Source organism: Typopeltis vanoorti, chromosome 13 (assembly GCF_054136105.1).
Source record: "Typopeltis vanoorti isolate ZY-2024b chromosome 13, IOZ_Tvanoo_1.0, whole genome shotgun sequence".
NCBI classification, from domain to species: Eukaryota; Metazoa; Arthropoda; class Arachnida; order Uropygi; family Thelyphonidae; genus Typopeltis; species Typopeltis vanoorti.
The window spans coordinates 98,176,934-98,200,000 of NC_143561.1; the positions used below are offsets into that span (position 1 = coordinate 98,176,934).

The following is a 23,067-nucleotide window of genomic DNA, read 5'->3' on the forward strand; positions in this document are numbered from 1 at the left end:
GAAACCACAGGGCTGCTGCAAGGACCTGGAAGCTCCTACAACCGAGCAAGCCAAGGTAGCTTTGACTAGATGAGCAAGCATCGGCCTTCGATACACAACACAAAGCTCAATTATTGCGGTGCAAGCTTAAGACATCTTCTGTTCTACAAAAATAAAAGCCTAAATGGAATGCTTATAAATGCAAGCATTTATTAACAAATAAATATTACTTCTTTCTCAATTAATGAGCTTGCGCAGCAAGCATAGCAAGCATGGAGAATTCATCACTGCCTTTGGCACTCCACTAGCGGTCTTCCTCTTTTGAGATAGGCAATTCTCCATATACAATGTGCTGCTACCTGTATGACAGCCAATCAGCTATCCCGATTACTAGTCTGTTATCTAATCCCATCTGTTTCAGTTTAGCTACCAGCTTACCATGTGGCACTCCATCAAAGGCCTTTGAAAAATTCAAGTATACCACCATATATGCATCTCCTTTATTGAATGAGTTTCTCACCTTGATGTAAATGCATAAGCAGATTGCTGAAACATGATTTCCCTCTAACAAACCCATGCTGACCCATCATAAAGAATACTGCTATTATCCACCCACTTCTGAATCCTGGTCTTCAATAACTTCTCTAATAACCCCAAACACACAAACTAGCTTATTATTTGTAGCCTTTGTTTTATCTCCCTCCTCCCGTTAATCAGTCATCAGCTATCCAAATTACTAGTCTGTTATCTAATTCCATCTGTTTCAGTTTAGCTACAAGATTACTATGTGGCAGTCTATCAAAGGCTTTTGAAAAATCCAAGTATACCACCATATATACATCTCCTTTATTGAATGAGTTTGTCAAATTGTTGTAATGCATAAGCAGTTTGCTGAAACATGACCCCCCCCTCTAACAAACCCATGCTGACCCATCAAAAAGAATACTGCTATTATCAATCCGCTTCTGAATCCTGGATCTTCAACAACTTCTCTAACAATCCCAAACATACAAACTGGTCTATCATTTGTAGCCTTAGTCTCATTTCTGTCCTCCCTTTGTGAAGTGGAATAATTTTTTCCACATTCAATTCCTTTGAGACCTGCCCTGTTGAAAGACTAATGTTAACTAGTTGCACCAAAGGTGCCATTAATTCTATAGGACATTCCCTCATGGCACATTGTGATATACTGTCAAATCCTACTGGCTTACTAACATCAAGTTTATTGAATTCTCATATACTTCCAGTTTTTTTACCATCAGCCCATCTTCCGCTATATATTCTAAACTCCAGCTTTTCCTGATGTTGCCTTCATGAGGATGAAATACACTGATAAACTGATCATTGAATAATTAAACTCTATCCTCCACATTGGCTACCAATCTACCAGTTTTATCAATGAGCATCATCCTCCCATAGCCATTTTTCCTTCTACGTGTCACATATCAAAAAAACTCGCTAAGAATTTTCTTACCTGGATTGGCTGGCCCTTACAACCTGAGTCACCTTCCTGGCCTGCTCCTTGTACTCCTCATGCAACTAATCATCACCAGCATTCATCTTGTTTGCTTCTACAATGCCTTCTTACAGATTTCACACTTAATCTCTTCATTCATCCATTTTGCTCCTACCGTGTTTAGGCTTTTCACCTCTGGATTACATTCAGACATTGCTGCTGTTAAATAGCTCTTGATCAATGCCCACACGGCTTATATTCTTCCCATGCTGTAGCTCCCAGTTGTCGCATAAGCCTTCAGTAATCACCAGCCTCATAGTTCCACATATATATCCCTTCTTTATAGAAGTTCTCATGTGATTGGCTGCAACCCACATGACCACTTCATGGTCACTCTCTCCAACCATGGTAAGATTAGATACTCCATTCACAATCACATACTCTGACTATATAACCAGATCTGAAACTCTTTAACTCTCATGTATCCTCCATTACATACTGCCTAAGATTGGTATACCATAAGAACTCAAGAAATTCATACTCCATATTTCCTGATGCTATCTCTTCATTCCAATCAATATTGTGTAGTTCAAATCACCCATAATGATTGCCCTTCATTTGCTCATTAAGCCCAGTTGCCTATACATTTCTTTGTCGCCACATTCTACATTTACTGGCCTGTTGCAACACCACACCAAATATCTCATTCTATCAACCTCCACTTCACACCATACTACTTCAAAACCATTGCCACTTTTTTCCTCTCTGTATTTCAACTTTGCATGGACATAATTCCCCTGCTATCAGCAGTATCACTCCTCCCTTCTTGCCTTTCCTATCTTCACGAAAAACGTGAAGATAGGAAAGGCAAGAAGGGAGGGAGTGATACTGATGTCATTCTTTTCCAACTAATTTGGACACATAACTCAATCAATGCAATAGTTTCATCTCGATTATTTCTGACACTTCTGGCATTTGTAAATAAACATAACAATTCCTTTCTTGGTCTATAGCCAATCCTACTCATGTTCTTCCCCATCTGTGACTTCTCCTTGCCTGCTCATCTTCTGTCCCACATAGTCTCCCAGACTCCAATCCCCATGTATTCCTGGCCATTCCATTCCTACGCTGACCATCCACATACATGCCTTCATTGCCATTTCCAGAATCCACCTTACACCATGCTGCCCTGTTCTTCCTGGCCAACCCTGTTTCCTTGTCCAACTTGCTTTCCTGTTGTCGTATTTGCTTCTCCATTTACAACTACATCAATCTCACCTAATCCACTCTCCTGCTCAGAAAGCAGATCATCTTGCACATCAACTTTGGCTTCCACTGATACCTTGTTTACATCACTCATTACACTTCCCTCCAGCAGCAACTTTCCCAAATGACTCACTCCAAAATCATTCTGATGCAGTCCAGTCCATTCCTATTATACAACTACATTCATCCCTCAAACTCATCCTACATGTTTACAAACTGCACTCGTTTCTCTTCACACATTTCTGTTAACATTCTTTGTTAAAGATCTTTGCTCTCCACTGCAACTCATCATGTGTCATACCTGGGAAACACACAAACTATCTTTCCTACTACATTGTAGTCTTTCACTCACTTCAATAATTTGCTGATATCCAATCTCACATTCTTCTTTCAGGGATGTCCCTTAGATCTACTTCTTCCATCCACCCATGCTATGAAAAATTTCTTCCACATTAACTGGGCAACAACTCTTTATCAACTTAAATGTCTCCATATTATCCCCTCTCTTCCTTCTATTCACAAGGCTTTGCATACTGCATTTCCTCAATCTGTCTTCATATCCAATATCCCAAAGAAGACTCACTCAGATGGTAAACTTAGTGATCTTTTTTGGATCTCCTTTTCAATCTATCCTCATCGCCATGAAACCAAATCTGTATGCAATTATTCATACAAGGCCTGATCAATACCTTATACAATGGAACCAGAACTGCTTTATTTCTGCACATTAAGGTCCTCTGCATCATTGCCATAATCTGATGTGATGACTTCACAACTTGTGCAATGTGACCCCTAAGCTTCAGATCCTTGTCCATCACTACTGTAGGGTCTCGTCTCCTCAACTTCCTCAAAAATTGCCACACCAAGTGTAACCAACTTGGTGTGGTAATTTGTGTTGGTGTGGCAACACTAACTTGCTTATATACTACAATAAGGTGACAAATATATTGGACAAAGGAGATGCATATACAGGTATCCCTTTCTTAATGCGGTTTTGCTTACCGCAGTTTTGATTATCGTGGCGAAATTAATTGCGGCAATCCCTTGATCTATGGGGCAAGAGTTTTGATTAACGCACCTTTAACCCTGAGGAGCTCGCAGCTGATATGACAGATACAAGCAAAATCCTTAATATAAATATTCTCACACAATTCAGTGTGTAGCTTGGAGGTTATGAGTAGCTGTGCATTCATATGTTACGAGTGATATTCTGCACTGTTTTTTGCTGTCAGTTTGGTTTAACACATGTTATGTAAAGGTTCGTGATATTTGACAGTAAATGTTATCTGAGAGATACCACGACCTCTGATGTCAGTATAGTATGGTTTAGTTTGTTTTTTTTTATTCTTCGTTCAATAATTTTTAGATTGTAACTGAAAATAAATTAACCATCATATATTACAATAGGGAGCCAAATACTTATTTATCATACATGTCCTCTAGGAGATGGGCTTTACATTTATGGAAAATACTATGCAAAAGTGATCTGGAGCTTACTCCACCTTTACTACAGTTGTCCATAAAGTTGGTTATGCTTGCATCCGATGAAACTTAGTTTCTATACATTCGGCACGAAACTCTTGTAGTTTCTATATTCACCTATGAAATAACATTGGATTCAATATCCACATAATTTGTACCATCATGTATTATATTTGCAGTGTTTTTCCTTTATGTTTTATTGCTTTTTTGCCGAGGTTTGGAGAGTCATTTTTCTTATTATCATAGAATTTATGCCAATAAGAAAAAAACTAAAACTGTTCAAACGACTCTTGATAACTTCTTTTGATAAAAAATTGCAGTAAATAATGTAGGTACAAGCATTTATTAAACATTTACTTTGCATTCATTTTTTATCTTTCCTAAAAGAGTACCATAATCGATTAGGTACGAATTGTACTTTTTACCATTGATTATTAGATTTGATTAACGCAATTTTGATATACACGGTAACATCGAAGGATTAATTAACCGCGTTAATCTAGGGATACCTGTATAGTGGTATACTTAGATACACTTGTGGTGTGGCAATCTTGATAGATTGCCACACAACAAGTTGCTGGCTAAACAGATGGGATTAGGTAATAGACTGGTGATTTGGATAATCGACTGGTTCTCAGATAGGTATCAGCAAGTTGTATATGGGGAAGTGCAGCTTCTGGAAGAGGAAAGTCACTAGCGATGTGCCTTAGGATTCTGTCATGGGGCCATTTAATTCATAGATTAATGATATTAGTATAGGTTTAACTGGTGATATACAACTGCATATCACCAGTTAAACCCATCCTAATATCATTATTCTACATATTAAATGGCCTCATGACAGAATCTAAGTGATATACAACTGTATATCACCAGTTAAACCCATCCTAATATCATTAATCTACAAATTAAATCTCCTCATGACAGACTCCTAAGGCACATAACTAGTGACTTTCCTCTTCCAGGATCTGCACTTCCCCATATACAACTTACTGATACCTATCTGAGAGCCAGTCGATTATCCAAATCACCAATCTATTACCCAATCCCATCCGTTTAAGTTTAGCCAACAACTTGTTGTGTGGCAATCTATCAAGATTGCCACACCACAAGTGTATCTAAGTATACCACTATATATGCATCTTCCTTGTCCAATACATTAGTCACCTTATTGTAGTACATAAGCAAGTTGGTAAAACATAACCTCCTTTTAACAAACCCATTCTGACAAGCACAGAGAATACCACTGTTATCAACCCACTTTTGTATCCTATCTCTCACAAACCTCTCAAATACCTTAACTACAACTCTAAATATACAGATCAGTCTATAATTGTATAATTCCACCATATTTGTGAAGTGGAAACAATTTCATCTTCCTTTCACTCCTTTGGAATTTGCTGTTGCAAAACTCTTGTTAAACAGGAAAGCCAAGGCCAATGCTAACTCTTTGGAATATTCCCATATTGACATCTAGGTTACTTTACTCCTCATATGACTCTTCCATGCTCACGTTAAATCTTCCTTCATTTCATTCTCTACAACTGAGCTTCTGAGACTGATTTGTTAATTTCTGCTTATACTACACTTTTGCTGTCCTTACCAACTGAGTCACTCTCCTGGCTTGGTTTTCATACTCTCTGTTCAACTGATTATTACTATTATTTATCTTATGCTGCCTTCAAAGTGCCTTCTTATTCAGCTTTTTGACCTTTGGAATACATGCACACATTGATACTGTTAAGTAATTCTTTGTCAGTTTCCAAATAGCATTTATTTCCTTACAGTTCAACTCCTTATTCCATGATATAGCTCCAAGCTGTCTCTCTCTCTCTTCGAAGCTAGTCATAATTATCAGCCTTGTGATTCCATATATATATTCTTTCCTCACAGAAGTATTCATATGGCTAACGACAGCCCAGGTGATCACTTCATGATCACTCTTACAAACTGGAGGGAAATGCCTGCACTCACAATTACATCCCCTGATGAAATAATCAGATCTAAAACTCTCAATCATCATATGCCCTCCTTCATAAACTGCTTAAAATAGTTGTCTCTTCAGAACTCAAGAAATTCATTTTCCTTATTCTCAAATGCTATCTTTTCATTCTTATCTATATTGTTATAATTAAATTCACCCATCCCTTGTCCACTAACCCAAGCTGTTTATACAATTCTTTATCACTTCCCTCCACACTCTATGGCATATAGCAACATTGAGCTAAACATCTCTTCCTGTCAACACCCACCTCACACCACACTTCTTCCAAGCCATTGCCTTTTTTCACTCTTTCATGTTGGAAAGTGCTACATCAGCAGCACTTCCTCACCCTTTTTGTCCTTTCTATACTAGCAAAAAACACTGCACTCTTCCATTTTTATTATTTCACTTAATCCAACAATTTTTAGTAAAATAAACTTGATCAGAAAGAATTTCATCTCCTTTATTTCTGATACTCCTAATATTAGTAAGTAAACACAGTCATTCACTTTTAGGTCTATAACCAGCAGTACCCAAACCACTTGTTAGTTGTGATTTTCCCACCACACTTGCCCACACCCAATCATCTTTATCATCACTTACCCCGTACATCTGCTCAGTCTCAAATACCCTCACTCACTCACATCTCAATCCATTCCGTTTCTATGCATCATTCCCATACACATATTCACTACTACTTTCAACATCCACTCTCCCTATGCTAGGTTTCACTGCCCACCTGGGTTATTCCCCCCCCCCTCGTGTCTCTGTTCCTCTTGCATTCCTTCCTATTCTCTCTTCATCTTTCACACTACCATTTCCTCTGTTGAGCACTTCAGTCTCTTCAATTCCACTCTCCTGATCTTTCATTCCACCTTATACTTAAGATCCAAGAGAACATGGCAGAAGATTTGAGCTGTGCTAAAAAAAAAAAATGTTTTAATCAGTATACAGTGTGACAAACTGTGTTTCATTTTTCCAGTTTGATACAAGTGTCCTTCAGTAGTCTCGTTATTGGAGTTTTATTGTTGTTTATATTGTGTTTGCTGCCGGTTTATTCTTACTGAGAGGGTGAGGTCAGTCATAGGTAGCAAAGAAGAAAAAAGATAAGTTTCATTATTTTTATTAGAGTTTTCTACTTTAAATAGTATAACAAAGTAATTTGCAGTTGGGAAAATTCTACTTAAAAACATAAAATTTTTAGTATATGTGGGTGGTCTGACCAGTTCTTGCCTCGAACATAGATGGCAACACAATTGGCAAGATTTTTTTTTCTAAGTTAGTACATCTGTCATAAGCATCCATGTGAAATTGCAAGTCATTCCACCAAGTAGTTTTTTTATACAGCTGTCTAAAGCAAAAGTGTTGTCTGTGTCTCTTGAAATGGATAAAATTAAGTATCGTGTGGTTACAAAATTCTTTGTAAAAGAAGGTCTAACACCAAAAGAAATTCATTCGAAGTTCATAACAGTTTATGGGCACTCTTCTCCTTCGTTTTCAACAATTAATTAATGGGCTGCTGAGTTAAACGTGGCCGTAACCTTGAAGATGATCCACATGAAGGATGTCCAAAAAGCGTAACAACAATAGAAATCATTGATCAAGTGCACGATATGGTATTGGATGGCTGGTGAGTCAAAGTGCGTGAAATTGCTGAGACTATAAGCATTTTAGAAGAACATGCAGGATATATTTTGCACGAAGAATTGCAAATGAAAAAGATTTGCGCAAGATGGGTGCTGCACTCGCACAAAAATGCACTCGCATGAAAATCTCTGAACAGTGCTTGAGCATTTTAACAAGAATAAAACTGATTTTGTGTGTCAATTTATTACTATGGATGAAACTTGGATTCACCATTGCATACCAGAATCCAAACAGCAGTCAAAGAAGACAAAGTCATGGCATCAGTTTTTTGGGATGCTAAAGGCATTTTGTTTATTAATTATCTTGAAAAGGGTAAAACAATAACCAGGGAATATTATTTCAATCTTTTAACCAGAGCAGACAAAAAAATTCATGAGAAAAGACCCAGTTTACAGAAGAAAAAAAACATCTTTCACCAGGACAATCCACCTGCCCACAAAGGTGTTTTGGCAATGGGAAAATTAAGGGATCTGCACTATGAATTTTTGGAACATCCACCTTATTCCCCAGGCTCCCTCTGACTTCTTTCTCTCTTCCCCTAAACTAGAAATCTTCCTCGCTGGTCAGCGTTTTTCTTCAAATCAAGAGGTGATCACAGCTGCAGAGGGGTATTTTGCAGATATTACTGAGAACCACTAGTGAGAAGGGATAATGGTGCTGGAGCATCACTGGATTAAATGTATTAGTCTTAAGTGAGATTATGTTGAAAAATAAAAATAACTTTGAAATGATAAATTCGTTTTTTCATTGTTAGGCCAAGAACTTTTCAAATCACCCTCAAGTTGTAGTACTTCTTAGTACTTAGTTCATTGTACACTATTTGAATGATGGCTGCAGCTCAGTTTACTAATTGCTACCAAGTCCTCCCCCATTTAAGGACTACAATTTGCATAACATACTGTGGGATTTTGTGGTATGAAGTGCTTGTGGCAAGTATGCATCCCAGCAGTTTGATATGTGTGTGGCAGATGAGAAATTGGGAAGTACATATATGCCACAGAAAATAGGGAATGGGAAAAACTTCATAAGTTGAAGATTAGTATAACACATCTCAGCAGTATTGTATCAGAGGTGGGAGAATACCAATCTAGAGAGACAAGTAGTGTGATAGAGTGTGAGGATAACAAGAGGAATGTAAATGAAAAATAAAAGTGGGGAGTGTGGAAAGTTTGAATCCTTGTGAAGTTTTCTGAGATGGTCTTAGTTGGAAAGATGAATGGCGAGCAAGAATGGGTAGCTTGCGGAGAGAGATGCACTGAAAAAGGAGGGATCTGGGGAATGAGTTGAGAAGTGTGAAAGATGAGATTAAGCAAATGGAAGCAGTGAATGCAAAGTGAATCAGAGTTGAATGAGAGAGAATTATGAGAATGATAAAAGACGAGAGAATAGAAACAGTAGAAGAGAGGTAATGAAAAAAAAGGTAAGGGAGAGCAGGAACCAAAGATAGATAGAGAGAAAGAAGAGAGAGATGGGTATTGGAGGAGAGTGAGTGAGGGATGCAGGTGAGCAAGGAAGGAACAGAGCAGTAAGACATGCCATGTATGGAGATTCGACGATCCATAGTATGCAAGATAGAATGCCTGACGAATGTTTGCCTGGAGGTACGAAAGAAAGTGTGGCTATGGTAATAAAGCGGGGTGAAAGGATGGATGAGATGATAGTGATGGTGGGCACGAATGACTTGAGAAGCAGTGTGAATTGGGTGGCAAAAGATCTGAGGTTCATGCTTGAGGTTGTTCAGAAGAAGACTCACAGAGGGAAAATGGTGTGTGTTAGCTAGGTATGATAATGACGAGCTGAGGAAAAGAGCATTCATAATGAATAGTATGTCAGCTAGAATGTGTCTAAAGAGAGGTATGGAATACGTAGATGCTTTGAGGGCCTTTAAGAAAAGAAAGGAGCTGTATGTGAGAGATCAATTGCCTTTGAACGAGGAAGAATGCAAGCATCTGAAGAAAACTGCTGTTCTCTGAACGAGTCAGTGTGTCAATGCAGGGAAAGTAGAATTATCAGGGTGGATTCACCTATTTCCACAAGGGTGGTCCCTAGTGAAAATAGGTGAATAGGGGAAATATATTGTGTAATGTTTGAATACCATGAAGTCAGAAGGTAATAATGATAGAGATAGAAACAGTGACATTTTTTATTCTTTATACTAATGCCAGAAGTATACTGATTAAAGGATATGAATTGGTGGCACTGATAGCATCAGCATGTTCAAAGATTATTGAAGAATCTCTGAGACATGGTTGATGGAAGATGATACATTAACAGGAATAGAAGAAGCAGTGTATAGCATTTTTCGACAGGATAGGAAGGGAAAACACAGTGGTGGAGTACTGCTTATGATAATGGATAACTTATGTCCTCTCACATTGGAGGATTTGGTGGGCAATGGCACTAATGGTTTTGAAAGTATATTGGTGTGAGGTAGAGGTGGGCGAGACAGGATATTTAGTGGGGTGTTGCTACAAGCCAGAATTATAGAGGGTGAGGAGTAGGAGATGTTTAGGCAGTTGAGCTTGCCAAGTGCAAGAAGAATGATAATGGGGGATTTTAACTACAGCAGTCTAAATTTGGAAGAAGAAACTGCATGTAGTAAGCTAGATATATGGGCAAATGAATAGGGGTATCCGTTTAATGCAGCAAAATGTAAGGTCTTGAGGTTTCGGAAATATCAATGGGAAACTGCATACTCCATGGGAGAAATTATACTGGAGGAAGTAGGGGAGACAAGAGATCTGGGGTTGATAATTGATAATAACCTGAAATTTAGGGGACATATTGCAAAGGTGGTGAAGGTAACACAGAGGATTGCTGCAATAATGAGAAGGATGCCGACATGCAGAGATAAAACGGTTATCATTCCTAAGACTATTACACTTTTTTATATAATCTTTATCAAGTAGCTTTAACAAACGAAGAAATTTAGGGATCATGCTATTGTCTCTACATCTTTTTAAAAAAGTCAGATGGTTTAAATACCTAGCTTTTTTGCATTTTAAACCTTCGAGATTGCGTACCTTTTGTTTGGTGAACTCGTTGATCCTGTTCATTATGTTGAATTTTTTCTTGGCAATTATTCATAAGACTATTACACTTTTTTTATATAATCTTTATCAAGTAGCTTTATATAAAGCTACTTGATAAAGATTATATAAAAAAGTGTAATAGTCTTATGAATAATTGTCAAGAAAAAATTCAACATAATGAACAATTATCATGCCGTTGTATAGGACCCTGATCAGACCATGCTTAGACTATTGTTCTCAGATTTGGTCCCCAGGATTTGAAGGGGATAATTAACTGTGGAAAGGTACAAAGGCAGATAACAAAGATAATTTGAGGGCTGTATAATGTAGTTATGAGGATCGGCTGAGGGAATGTGGACTGTTTGGTGGATAGAAGGAGAGGTGATATGATTGAGAGGTGGTTACAGAGTTGACACTGGGGAGTTCTTTCACTTGGTTGAACAGCGGGAAGGAATGATGACAAGAGGCCATTCCTGGAAGTTACGAAAGGAATCTGTGAGCAAGAGGGTGAGCAGTGGTTTCTTTGCATGGAAGGTGGCTGAACCATGGAATGCATTGCCTGATCAAGTGGTGAGAGTGAGAACAGTCAATTAATTCAAGGAGTGGTATGATAGACTTTGTGTTTCTTAGGGGGAGGGGGGACCTCCCCTCGATGAGTCTTGATAGACTTTGTGTTTTAGGAAGGACCTCCCATGATGAGTCTTTTGACTCCATGGAGGCCTGAATAATAATAATAACTTGGGGTAGTTCCATGGAGGGAGGAATTGGGAAGTTGTGAGGGAATATTTATTAGCTGCAATAGTAAGCTGTATACAATGGGTGAAGAAGAGCACACAATTCGATGTGAAGTGGATAACAAACAATATCAAACAGGAACTGCAGGTTAAAAAGAGGTTATGGAAGAGATATAGGGAGAGGGATGGACAGCAGATGCATTAAGAATAGACTCAAGACAGGAGAGTGATTAGTATGATATGGAAGGAAAACTGAAATATGAGAAGAGATTGGCCCTGAGATCAAAAGAAAATCCTAAGGAATTTTTAGCTATGTGGTATCATTTCTTCTTCTTCTATGTGTAGAAGGAGAAATGATTGCGGAAGAATGACATTGTTGGATAAAAGTAGAATAGAGTGACTGATGCAGAGAACATAGTAGAGTTGTTCAGTTAACACTTTATTGGGATATTTCATCCTGGAGAAGTAGGTTTTAATATTAGAGAGATAGGACAGGTTTGTTGTTTAGAAGTGCAAGTGGAAGGTGTGTGTTTCAAATACTGAGTACTCTGGATGTCAATAAAGCAGTGGGACTGAATGGAATTTTGCCACAGGTCTTGAGAGAATGTGTTAAAGAACTGACAGCTCCATCAACCTGGCTTTTCAATGAAAGTCTGGCCAAGAGAAAAGTACCCAAGGAGTGGAATGAGGGTAAGATAGTGCCATGAAATAAGGTCAGTAGCAGACTGAAAGTGTCAAATTATAGACCAGTTTGTATTTCATCAATAGTTGTTAAGATCTTGGAGAAATTAGTGAGGACCATATACAGCATTGGGCAGATGAGGGTAATGTTGTTATCTGTAAGAGCCAACATAGATTGGTTAAGAGGTGCTCTTGCTTTAGTAATATGATTGCCTTTTTTTATAATAAAGTGACAAGAGAAGTTGATGAGAGAAAGGCATATTCTGCAATTTTTTTGGATTGTACAAAGGCTGATATTTAAGTTGCAGCACATGGGTTTAGGTGTCAGGTTACTGAACCAGATGCTGGATTGGTTATCCAATAGGTATCAGAGAGTTGTGTATGGTTGTGGGAGGGGGGAGGGTAATATCAAGGAGGCAGAACATTACAAACAGGGTCCCACAGGGCACAGTACTGGGAACTGTATCGTTTAACCTTTATATCAATGACACTGTCAGTGGATTGCAGATGATGTGAAGCTGGGAAGGGTTATTAGTAATAGTGTAGATGTGGTAGCCCTGCAATTGAATTTGAATAAACTGGACAGATGGGCAAATGAATGGGGATTTCAGTTTAATGCAGCAAAATGTAGTCGTGATGTTTGGGATATATTGATGGGAGGTTGCACACTCTGTTAGAGGAACTGTACTGGAGGAAGTAGGGGAAGCAAGGGATCTGGGGGTGATGATTGATAGAAACCTGAAATTCAGGGAACATATTGCAACTGTGGTGATAGTAGCCCAGAGGATTGCTGCAATACTGAGAAGGATGCTGATCTGCAGAGATAAAAGAGTTACCATTCCATTCCATTGTATAAAGCCCTGATCAGACCATACCTGGGCTATTTTTCTTCAATTTGTTCCCCAGGATTTGAAGAGGATAAATTAACTGTGGAGAGGTGGATAACAAATATGCTATCAAGACTGTACAATGTTAGTTATGAAGACAGGCTGAGGGAATGTGGACTGCAGAGTTTGGTAGATAGAAGAAGGAGGAGGAGAGGTGATATGATTGAGACTTTCAAACTGTGGAGAGGTAATTACAGGGTTGACACTGGGGAGTTCTTTTGCTTGGTGGAAAAGGGGAAAGGAGTGAGAACAAGGGACCATCCCTGAAAGTTACAAAATCACTCTTCACTCTCTTTCTTGCTGTCAGCAAGAGAGTGAAGAGTGGTTTCTTTGCATGGAGGATGATTGAACTGTGGAATGCATTGCCTGATAGAGTGGTGAGCACACGAACAGTCAATGAGATCAAGGAGTGATATGACTAACTTTGTGTTTTCTAGGATGGGCTGCCCACAATGAGTCTTTTGACTCCATGGTGACCTAATAATCTAGCAAATTCTCTAGTTCATTCACTCACTCACTCCCAGGCCATTCAAATGTAATCTGCCACTTTTGTACAATTCTATTCTTCCTCAAAATATATGCCACACATCTATAAACTGTAGTCCCTTCTTCTCACAGCTATTCCTGCATAACATTCATGATTTATGCTGTCTGTCTCAACTCATCATTGTCATACACAGCAGCAGCACACTGATAACCTTACCCACTATTTCATTATCTTTCACTCTCCTCAATACCCTCCTGATATCTATTCTTACATTCTTCTTGTGTCCAACTAAATCATTTGTTCCCATAACCACCACTTATTCTATTGGTCATTTCCTCCTCATATCCAAAGCATGAATTATCTGGTTCATTCTCCCTCTCAGGCATTAGACGCTCTTTAACCAATCCTTTAACAATGGAATCTCTATACACTGCTATACATGAATGATTCATCACCTTTATTTCTCTTTTTTTTTCTGTCTATTCTTTTGCACTCTTTCATTAGTTTCCACTAAATGTCTAATATCACACCACATGTTCCTATTTCATTTTGACAACTTTTTCTTCAAATCTTCATTCTACAATATCATTCTCTGTCACTCCTCACTCTACTGATTGATTTTTTTTTCTGTTTCCTCATTCCTATTCCTATTACTTTCATATCACTAACTTTCATTTCTTCATTTTTTGTTCTTTCACTTCATCAGCCTCATTAACTTTCATTCTATTTGTATTTTTTTTTGTTTATGCTAACTTCCATTCCTTCAGTCTGTTTCGCATTCATTGATAACTCATAATTATATAATATACTTGATTCACTGATAATTATACATGACAAGAAATTATGCACAATGTTTAATCTTCCTTAGAAACAAAAGCAGGCAAAATAGCCATAACAATAATAGTTTTTATGAGGAGTAACATGGGAGTTTTCCCAGAAATAATACCTATACATCTGCAATGCCCTAAGAATTCTTGAGTAAAAAGCCAATAACATTAAAACAGGGGCACTCCTAAACAAAAGAAGGCAAAATAGCCATAAAAATAATAAAAATTTCTTAGAACTATTTACTTGACTAGTAAACTATATTAAATATTCTTATTTTAACAAAAGTGTAAGCAAATGAAAAATCTCTCATGTTTTTGTTATTCACTTGTTTCTGTGTTACAAATGCAAAAAAAAGCAAAATTTGTTTTAGGGCATTCACATGTGGAAAACAAATGTGTGAATGAGTTAATATTGGTTCACATCAAGCTGCAAAGATCATTCAAACCAAATTATCTTAGCAATTCCACATTTATCTGTAAACATTTCACTTTCTCTCTCTCTTTATCTCAGTGTTGACTGGTAAAAATTAAGTCAATATGAAGAAAGGACTTACCTGTTTAGTTCAAGTGTGGTATATTTCCAATCTATACTTTCTAAATAAGTTGCTAAACATGAAGAATGGATTTGCGTTTTGTGATCATATACTGTGGTAACAGGACGCCATCTATAATAAATATGAAAGAGCACAACAAACTTTTACTTAAGAAGATATGAGAAACAAATTATGAAGGATCTGAAGTTTACTCATTTTTTTCATAATGAAAATAAAATAATTAAAACAAGAATATATCATGCCAACAGGAGAAACAAACATACTTGAAGAATAAAAACAAATTTGATGATAACATGACAACATTTAATGAAAAATTTTAATAATAAACTGAATGATAAAATATATTTTGTTTTTAAAAACCATCTACATCAATGAGAATTTCTGGATATAGACTAATTCAAGAAAATAAGCTATATTTGACCAAGACACATAATTTTAGGATAGGATGAAATACACCAAGTGTAGCAAACAAGTCATAAACATTAAAAGCCGAATTATACTGTGTATGTGGGTGGTCTGAAAAGTTCTCGGCCTCAACCATAGATGGCAACATTATTGGCAAGATTTTTTTTTTTCTCCGTTGGTACGTCTGTCATAAGCATCGATGTGACATTGCAAGTCATTCTATCAAGGAGTTTTTTTTTATACAGCTGTCTGAAACAAAAGTGTTGTCTGTATCCCTTGAAATGGATAAAATTGAGCATCATAAAAAAAATTTTTCATGATACTCCAGAAATCATTGATCATTAATACCAGAAATCATTTGATCAAGTGCATGATATGGTATTGGATGACTGGCAAGTTAAAGTGGTGAAATTTCTGAGACCATGGGCATTTCAAAAGAATGTGTAGGATATATTTTGTATGAAGAATTGCAAATGAAAAAGCTTTGAGCAAGATGGGTGGCGCATTTGCTCACAGCAGATCAAAAACACAGTCACATGAAAATCTCTGAACAGTGTGCTTGGAGATTTGTTAAAATGAATAAAACTAATTTCATACATCGATTTATTACTATGGATGAGACTTGGATTCGCCATTACACACCAGAATCCAAACAGCAGTCAAAACAGTGGACAGAAGCTGATTGTTCAGCGCCAAAGAAGATAAAGTTAGTTCCATCATCAGGAAAGGTCATGGCATCGGTGCAAGGCATTAATTATCTTGAAAAGAGTAAAACAATGACCAGGGAATATTATTCCGATCTTTTAACCAGACTAGATGAAAAAATTCGTGAGAAAAGATCCTGTTTGCAGAAGAAAAAATCATCTTTCATCAGGACAATGCACCTGCCCACAAAGGTGTTTTGGCGATGGGAAAATTAAGGGATCTGCACTATGAGTTGTTGGAACATCCATCCTATTCCCCAGATTTGGCTCCCTCTGACTTCTATCTCTTGGCAAAACTAAAAATCTTCCTCACTGGTCAGCGTTTTTCTTCGAATCAAGAAGTGACTGCAGCTGTAGAGGGGTATTTCACAGATCTTACTGAGAACAACTACAGTGATGGGATAAGTGGCGTGGAGCATTGCTGGAAAAAATGTATTAGTCTCAAGGGAGATTATGTTGAAAAATAAAAATAATTTTGAAATTATAAATTCGTTTTTTCATTATTAGGCTGAGAACTTTTTCAGACCACCCTTGTATGAGAAGTTGGTGGCAAGTCAAGTTCAGAGCTGAACCCGTATCATCGACGGGGTGTAGCATAGAGGCAGCCTGCCTCATGGAGCGGCTTAATAAGGACCCTTGTTCAGCCATATTGCGGTAGGCACCGTCACTCATAGCAAGTGCAGAAAGAAGTTTTTCCAAGCTTAAACTGATTAGAAATTATTTGCGAACAGCAATGAATCAAGAAAGTTTGGTTGGTCTAGCAAATATATTGATAGAGGCAGACATAACTTATTATTTAAATTTATAATTCAATATTTAAATTTAGAAGACCTTATAAACAGTTTTATTGGGCGATATCCCCGTAGAGCAAACATTTAATTAATAAAAAAAAAAAAAAAAATCAGCTAACTCCTTTTTATTCCCGTATACAGGAGTAGGCGAGTCCATTTAGCCCTATCTAACGTTTTGGAGACTGAGTGGGCAGTTCAATCTCCACTGGTACCCAATCAGAGACAGATGGCCCAAGGCTATCACTAATTAAGCGGTACACAGTGAAGAGAGACGGCTCAAATGTGCCGCCATCTCGTGGTCCCTGACCCTAACACAATATATTTAATGTCTGAAATAATGTGGGTTCTACGGTTGATTTTCTTGAGTTTACAGGACGAAAAACCCGATTCCGGGAGGAAAAACCTGCTTGCCCGTGCCAGAGATCGACTAACTCGGGAACCGGTCGAAAAAAGGCTTAGAAAAATTTCCTCTAGTCGCCGACTAGACTCGAAACCAAGTCTTCCTTCGTGCGGCCAAGCGCGGCGGTGTGCAAACGCCACATCCGCTGAGCTACACAGGCTCTCGTTTAATTAATATTATTATTTAATCATTTTGCATTAATGTTTCTCTTGTAATAAAAACAAAATAACAATTGGAGATTTTTTTATATTTTTGTCTTATAATCCATCACGGATGATATTTAATTGTTTGCCTCAGGATGCAACTAATCTTGCGATGGCCCTGGCTGAACTATATGTGAATGCTCACCAGCAACTGCAACTGTTCATATATGGTTAGAGAAAAATATAGGAATGTTCCTACTCTAGTGAATTGGCACCCGTACAAAAAAAAATGTCTATGAGATAGTGAATATAAACAAGGGGGATAATCTATTAAACTAATAGCTCTTTTATTGATAGTTAAACATCATGAGGGAGGTATTTTTTTTGGCACCCCAGATGTGACAACAATATTCTAAGAACAGGGAATTTGAGAATCAAGAGTTCTAGATCTCATCATTTCATCAGAGGATGCAATTGTTAGAGGGATTTCACACTTTCCTTCAGTTGGTGAAAATGATCATGAAGTCATCACCTGTGTTGTGGCTAGTCATATGCAAACTTTTGTGAGGAAAGGATATATGTGGAATTATAAGGCTGGTGATTATGAGAAGCTCAAGAGGCAGCTTGGAGCTATAACATGGAACGAGGAGTTGAGTGGTAAGGAAATAAATGCTGCACGAGAACTGACAAAGAGATACATAACAGCTCAATGTCAAATGTATTCCGAAGGCCAAAAGGCTGAATAGGTACGTGTAAAATGGATGAATGTGGAGCTTAAGCATGAAATCTGGAAAAGAAAGTACTTTGGTACAAGATGAATAATGGCAATAATCAGTCACATGAAGAGTATAAAGAACAAGCCAGGAGAGTGACTCAGTAAGGAAAACAAATGTATAGTATGAAATTGACAAATCAGACAAAGAAAAATCTAGACAGTTTTTTAGATATGTGGCAAGCAGAAGGAAGAATGATCATGGTAAGATGAAGTTAATGGATGAAAGTGGCAGAAGACATTGTTAAGGTATTCGGCGATCAATTTATAAAGGTGTTTCATTCTGTTCAGGGTGGAATCATGAGGAAATTAAGTATAGAGGACATAGGAGGGGATGGTTTAATTGTAAGCGAGCAGGATGTATTTGAGGAAATAAATAACCTTGATATCAATAAGGCAATAGGATTTGATGACATATATCACCACACATCTTATAAGGAATGTTTCAGGGAATTGGCATGCATGTTTAATAAGAGTCTTACAATAACAGCACAGGTACCAAGGGAGTGGAAGGAGGGCAAAATTGTTCCATTGCATAAAGGAGGTGATAAAGCTCTAACTTCAAATTATAGGCCAGTCCGTATATCTGGAGTTATGGTGAAAGTCCTGAAGAAATTGATGAGAAGTAGGACACAAAAATGGGTTGATAACAGCAGTATTCTCTGTGGTTATTAGCGTGGGTTTGTTAAGGGGGAGATCATGTTTCACTAACCTACTTATGTACTATAACAAGGTGACAAACATCTTGGACAGGGGAGATGCGTATATGGTGGTGTACTTGGATTTTGCAAAGGCTTTTGATAGACTGCCACACGACAAGTCTTTAATAAATTGAAACAGATGAGATTGGATAACAGACTTCTGAGTTGGATCAGTGACTGGCTGTCAGATAGGCATCAGAGAGTTGTATGGGGGGGGGCCCAAACTAACCCCTAAAGATCACTAGCAGTGTGCTGTAGAGATCAGTTTGGGGGCCATTGTTGTTCAATTTATATGTTAATGATGTTGGGTTTGGTTTAACTAGTGATATGCAGCTGTTTGTAGATGATGCAAAACTGTGGAGAGAAATGCAGAGTCAATTGGATGTTATGGCCTTACAAGAAGACTTGAATAGATTGCATGAATGGGAAGGTAAGTGGAACTATCAGTTCAATGTTGCAAAGTGTAAGGGTTTGAAATTTGGTAAGCAACGATGGGATGCTAAGTATACACTTGGTGGGGAGACTTTAACAGAAGTAGAGGAGATGAGAGATCTAGGAGTGATGGTGGACAAGGACCTGAAATTCAGGATCCACATTGCACAAGTTGTGAAGACATCACATCGGATAATGGCAATGATGCAGAAGACTCTGACATACAGAGGCTATGATTCCATTATAGAGAGGTTATGATCCATATAAGGTCTTGATTAGGTCTCATATGGATCATTGTGCACAGATTTGGTCACCGGGTTTTCGGTGATGAGGATATGTTGGAAGAGGTCCAGAGAAGATTCACAAAGGTAGTCAGTGGTCTTTGGAATGTGATAAATGAGTACAAGGATAGATTAAGAGAATGTACGTTGTAGGAGGAAGGAGGGGGGGATATGATTGAGACCTATAAGTTAGTCAGGGGTTGTTAGGTCAACATGGAAGAGATTTTTCATAGAATGGGAGAGGGAAGTATAACAAGAGGCTGTTGCTGGAAACTGCATAAGGAGGGTGTGAGCAGAGGAGTAGGTTTTTTTGCATGGAGAGTGGTTGGTGAGTGGAATGCATTGCCTGAGTGTGTTGTGGGTGTAAACACATTGAATCAGTTTAAGGCACGGTTGGATGAGCATTGGGTGTAATAGTGTGTGCTTCCCACGATAAGTCTCTGACTCCATGGAGGTGAAATATTAATAATAATAATAAAGTAAGAATACCAAGTTTTTTGGAGACTGAAGTGACTATGCACATAATGCAGATGTTAACACAAGAAAAGAGAAGTGATACTGGTTTGTGAGCAGAATAAAAATTAGGAGTGAAGCATGGTCTTTTCTAGAAATACAACAGGACTGTGTTTTAGTAACATTAAAATTCACTAATTATTTTCATCTCATTTGAGAATGGCAAGAAAATCAGCATTAAAGGCATATACCATAAAAAATGTTGAAGTTATCTGAGCATTGCACGATTTTGGTGTAATTAACAAGGGAATGGAATGTAGTGTCATCAGCAAAACTATGAAGAGGACTGCTAACCTCTCAGCTGACCAGGCTATCATTTGTTAAACTGAAGCAAGTGCTTAGATCAGGAGAGCAAAAGCAATATTCGCACCATGCTTCTGAGGCATAAAAATCCTGAAAGTCATCTGCCATCTGCCATTCTGGTTGGCCAAGTAGTTGGCATATCCACTCCAACCAAAGTTGTGGCTCCATTCACATACATGAATGTTTGTGATCGTGTTTAGGTGGGAGTCATGGCCCAGTGCAAGACCACCACCCTGCTTATTGGAGGTCTGAAGTAAAAACAGCTTAAAAATATTCCATGTTTGGTCACTTAGAACAGGGTTTGTAGGGCATGCAAAAAAATAAATAAAAATCACAAAAAAATATACTTTTTTTGTATTTTTTATATAAAAAAGAATAGAAAATATCCTTAGCTCACCCAGAGTACTAAAGTACTACAGGCCTACAACCTTGCATGTGTGGGAATTACATAAAAATAAAAAATGGTACTGTTGTAGCATCATAGGATACAAGACAGATTACCTGGGAGGAGGATGGTCTGTAGAAAAAAGAAATATGAAGATTATGGTCAGAGTTGCCAAGAGGAGAGCTAACATCTTATTTGGAAGGAGAGTTCATCCCCCAGCACAGGCAAATCAGCCCCATGAACACATGGATCTACAGTCATGAGTACTTGCCCCTAGGGGATGCAGCAGTGGAGTGACGAGCCAGCTACATTAATTTGTCATAAGCCTCCCATTAGGGAAGACTCAACCCATCCTAAGAGATGGATGAAAAGGATGAGAAGGCATCCATGGAAGTCGAGAATGAATGCTGTCAAGGAGGTTAAAGCTAGGTTTTTCTCTCATAGAGTAGTGCATGATTGGAATTTATTTGCCATTGGATGCTGCATGTGCAAATAGCGTGAATGAATTCCAGAAAACAGGTATGACAGCTGGTGCAAATAGTATGGCCTCCCTCGATGAGTTCCCTGGAGATCTCTCTTAATAATAATAATAATATATACACATATGTATATATGTGTATACTCCAGATGATAACCTTAACATGAAGGTCAATATGTCAGGAAATTAAAGTAATTATTTCTAACACAGTTGTGGTCACCGTAATTTTACTGAAATGACTCCCTTTCTTTTGTTCTCAATGTACACATACCAGTCACTGAATTAGAAACATTTATGAAAATATAATAAAATAAATAAAGAGAAAAATAAAGAACCTTTCAGAGTTCGATAAAAGTTATTGCGAGTGCCCATCTGGCTGGAGTGGTTTTTCAAAAGGCAAAATATCCCAGGTGTTTAATCAGTGGAAAAAGAATTCACAATGTTTGTCTAAGAGATGCAACTGTGGTCCTAAGATAGTCTCTCAGGAAAAAGATCACCATCATCTGAAAAGGCTTGTACAGACAACAGAACTTCCTGTGTGCAGCAAATGACCAAAGCATTTAACCCCCCAACTGGCTGAGGCGGATAAAATAGCCAGAACACCCGAGCTTTTTTTTTTCATGGATCAAAACTTCATCGGCATTCTACCTTTTATCATGCCATTACCTCCCTCTGCTATTAATCCCTTTACGGCTATTTTAGAGCGATTAGTGGATTAATTGTTGGTGAGCAATCTTTGTGTCACCTGTCTTTACCTGTACTGTGTTACTTGGAATTTCCTTCACTGTCTTATGATATTTGACTTTTTATTATTATTATTATTATTATTATTATTATTCGTGACCTCCAAGGAGTCTGAAGACTCATCGTGGGAGGACACCTACTGTACAACTCTCCGTCTCCACTACTGCACAGAACCTCTACTACCAATCAACTCCTTCAATGCCATCTACTGGCCACAACAACCATCACCACCAGAGCTAGTATTTTTTGTCTGTAAATTGCATTTGTTCTGAAGGGCCGATTGTCTGTATGCGGGATGAAAAACCCGAGTTTTTTTGCTTCACAATTGATTTATTGTTAATAAATCAATTGTGATTTATATTAATAAATTATTATTAATAAATAATTTATTATTATAATAAATTATTAATAAATATGTGATTAATAATAACTTAATAATAATAATAAATATTATTAATAAATATGTGATTTATTAATTGTACCAATTAATAAAAATTGATATTTCATGGAAAATAGAATTTGAGTATTATGAAATAACATGAGCATATTCTATTGACGATTACTCTGAAGGTATTCGAAAAATTGTATGTTCTAATAGTAACTGTTTTTCTTTCTTTCCTATTGGAAATAAAAATTTGGTAATAACAGCAATTAATCTCATTTCGTTCTTCCTGAGTAAATGAGAATAATATAATATTATATTATTGTTGCATAACTATTCTTATTATCATTATTATAGAATTGAATTTACATTTTGATAACATAAAACGTTTTCTGATATATTGTTTTTGACTTTCATAGCTCATCCAGAAAAACTATGCTCTGTGAAAAACTGTCATCATTAGATTTCTGAAACAATAGAAAAATTATCCCAGTTTCATTCTGTTTTAGAAATTAAGGTTCTTCCCCATGCAAAACAAACAAATCAGCCAGTGAACATGGGTTTCCCAGGTATTGGATATGTTGTCCATAGTATATGCCTCTAAAGCAGATGTCTGG

At 37.5% G+C, this 23,067-nt stretch overlaps 1 protein-coding gene across 1 annotated transcript in view; it reads right to left on the reverse strand.

The window, feature by feature from the left end:
• LOC150100406 (uncharacterized) overlaps positions 1–23,067 on the reverse strand; it is a 621,895-nt gene that overhangs the window by 529,602 nt on the left and 69,226 nt on the right. Inside the window, exon 5 of the mRNA XM_090402392.1 lies at positions 15,017–15,127. Coding sequence (XP_090258518.1) covers positions 15,017–15,127 — 111 coding nt within the window. The remainder of the gene's footprint in view (positions 1–15,016; positions 15,128–23,067) is intronic.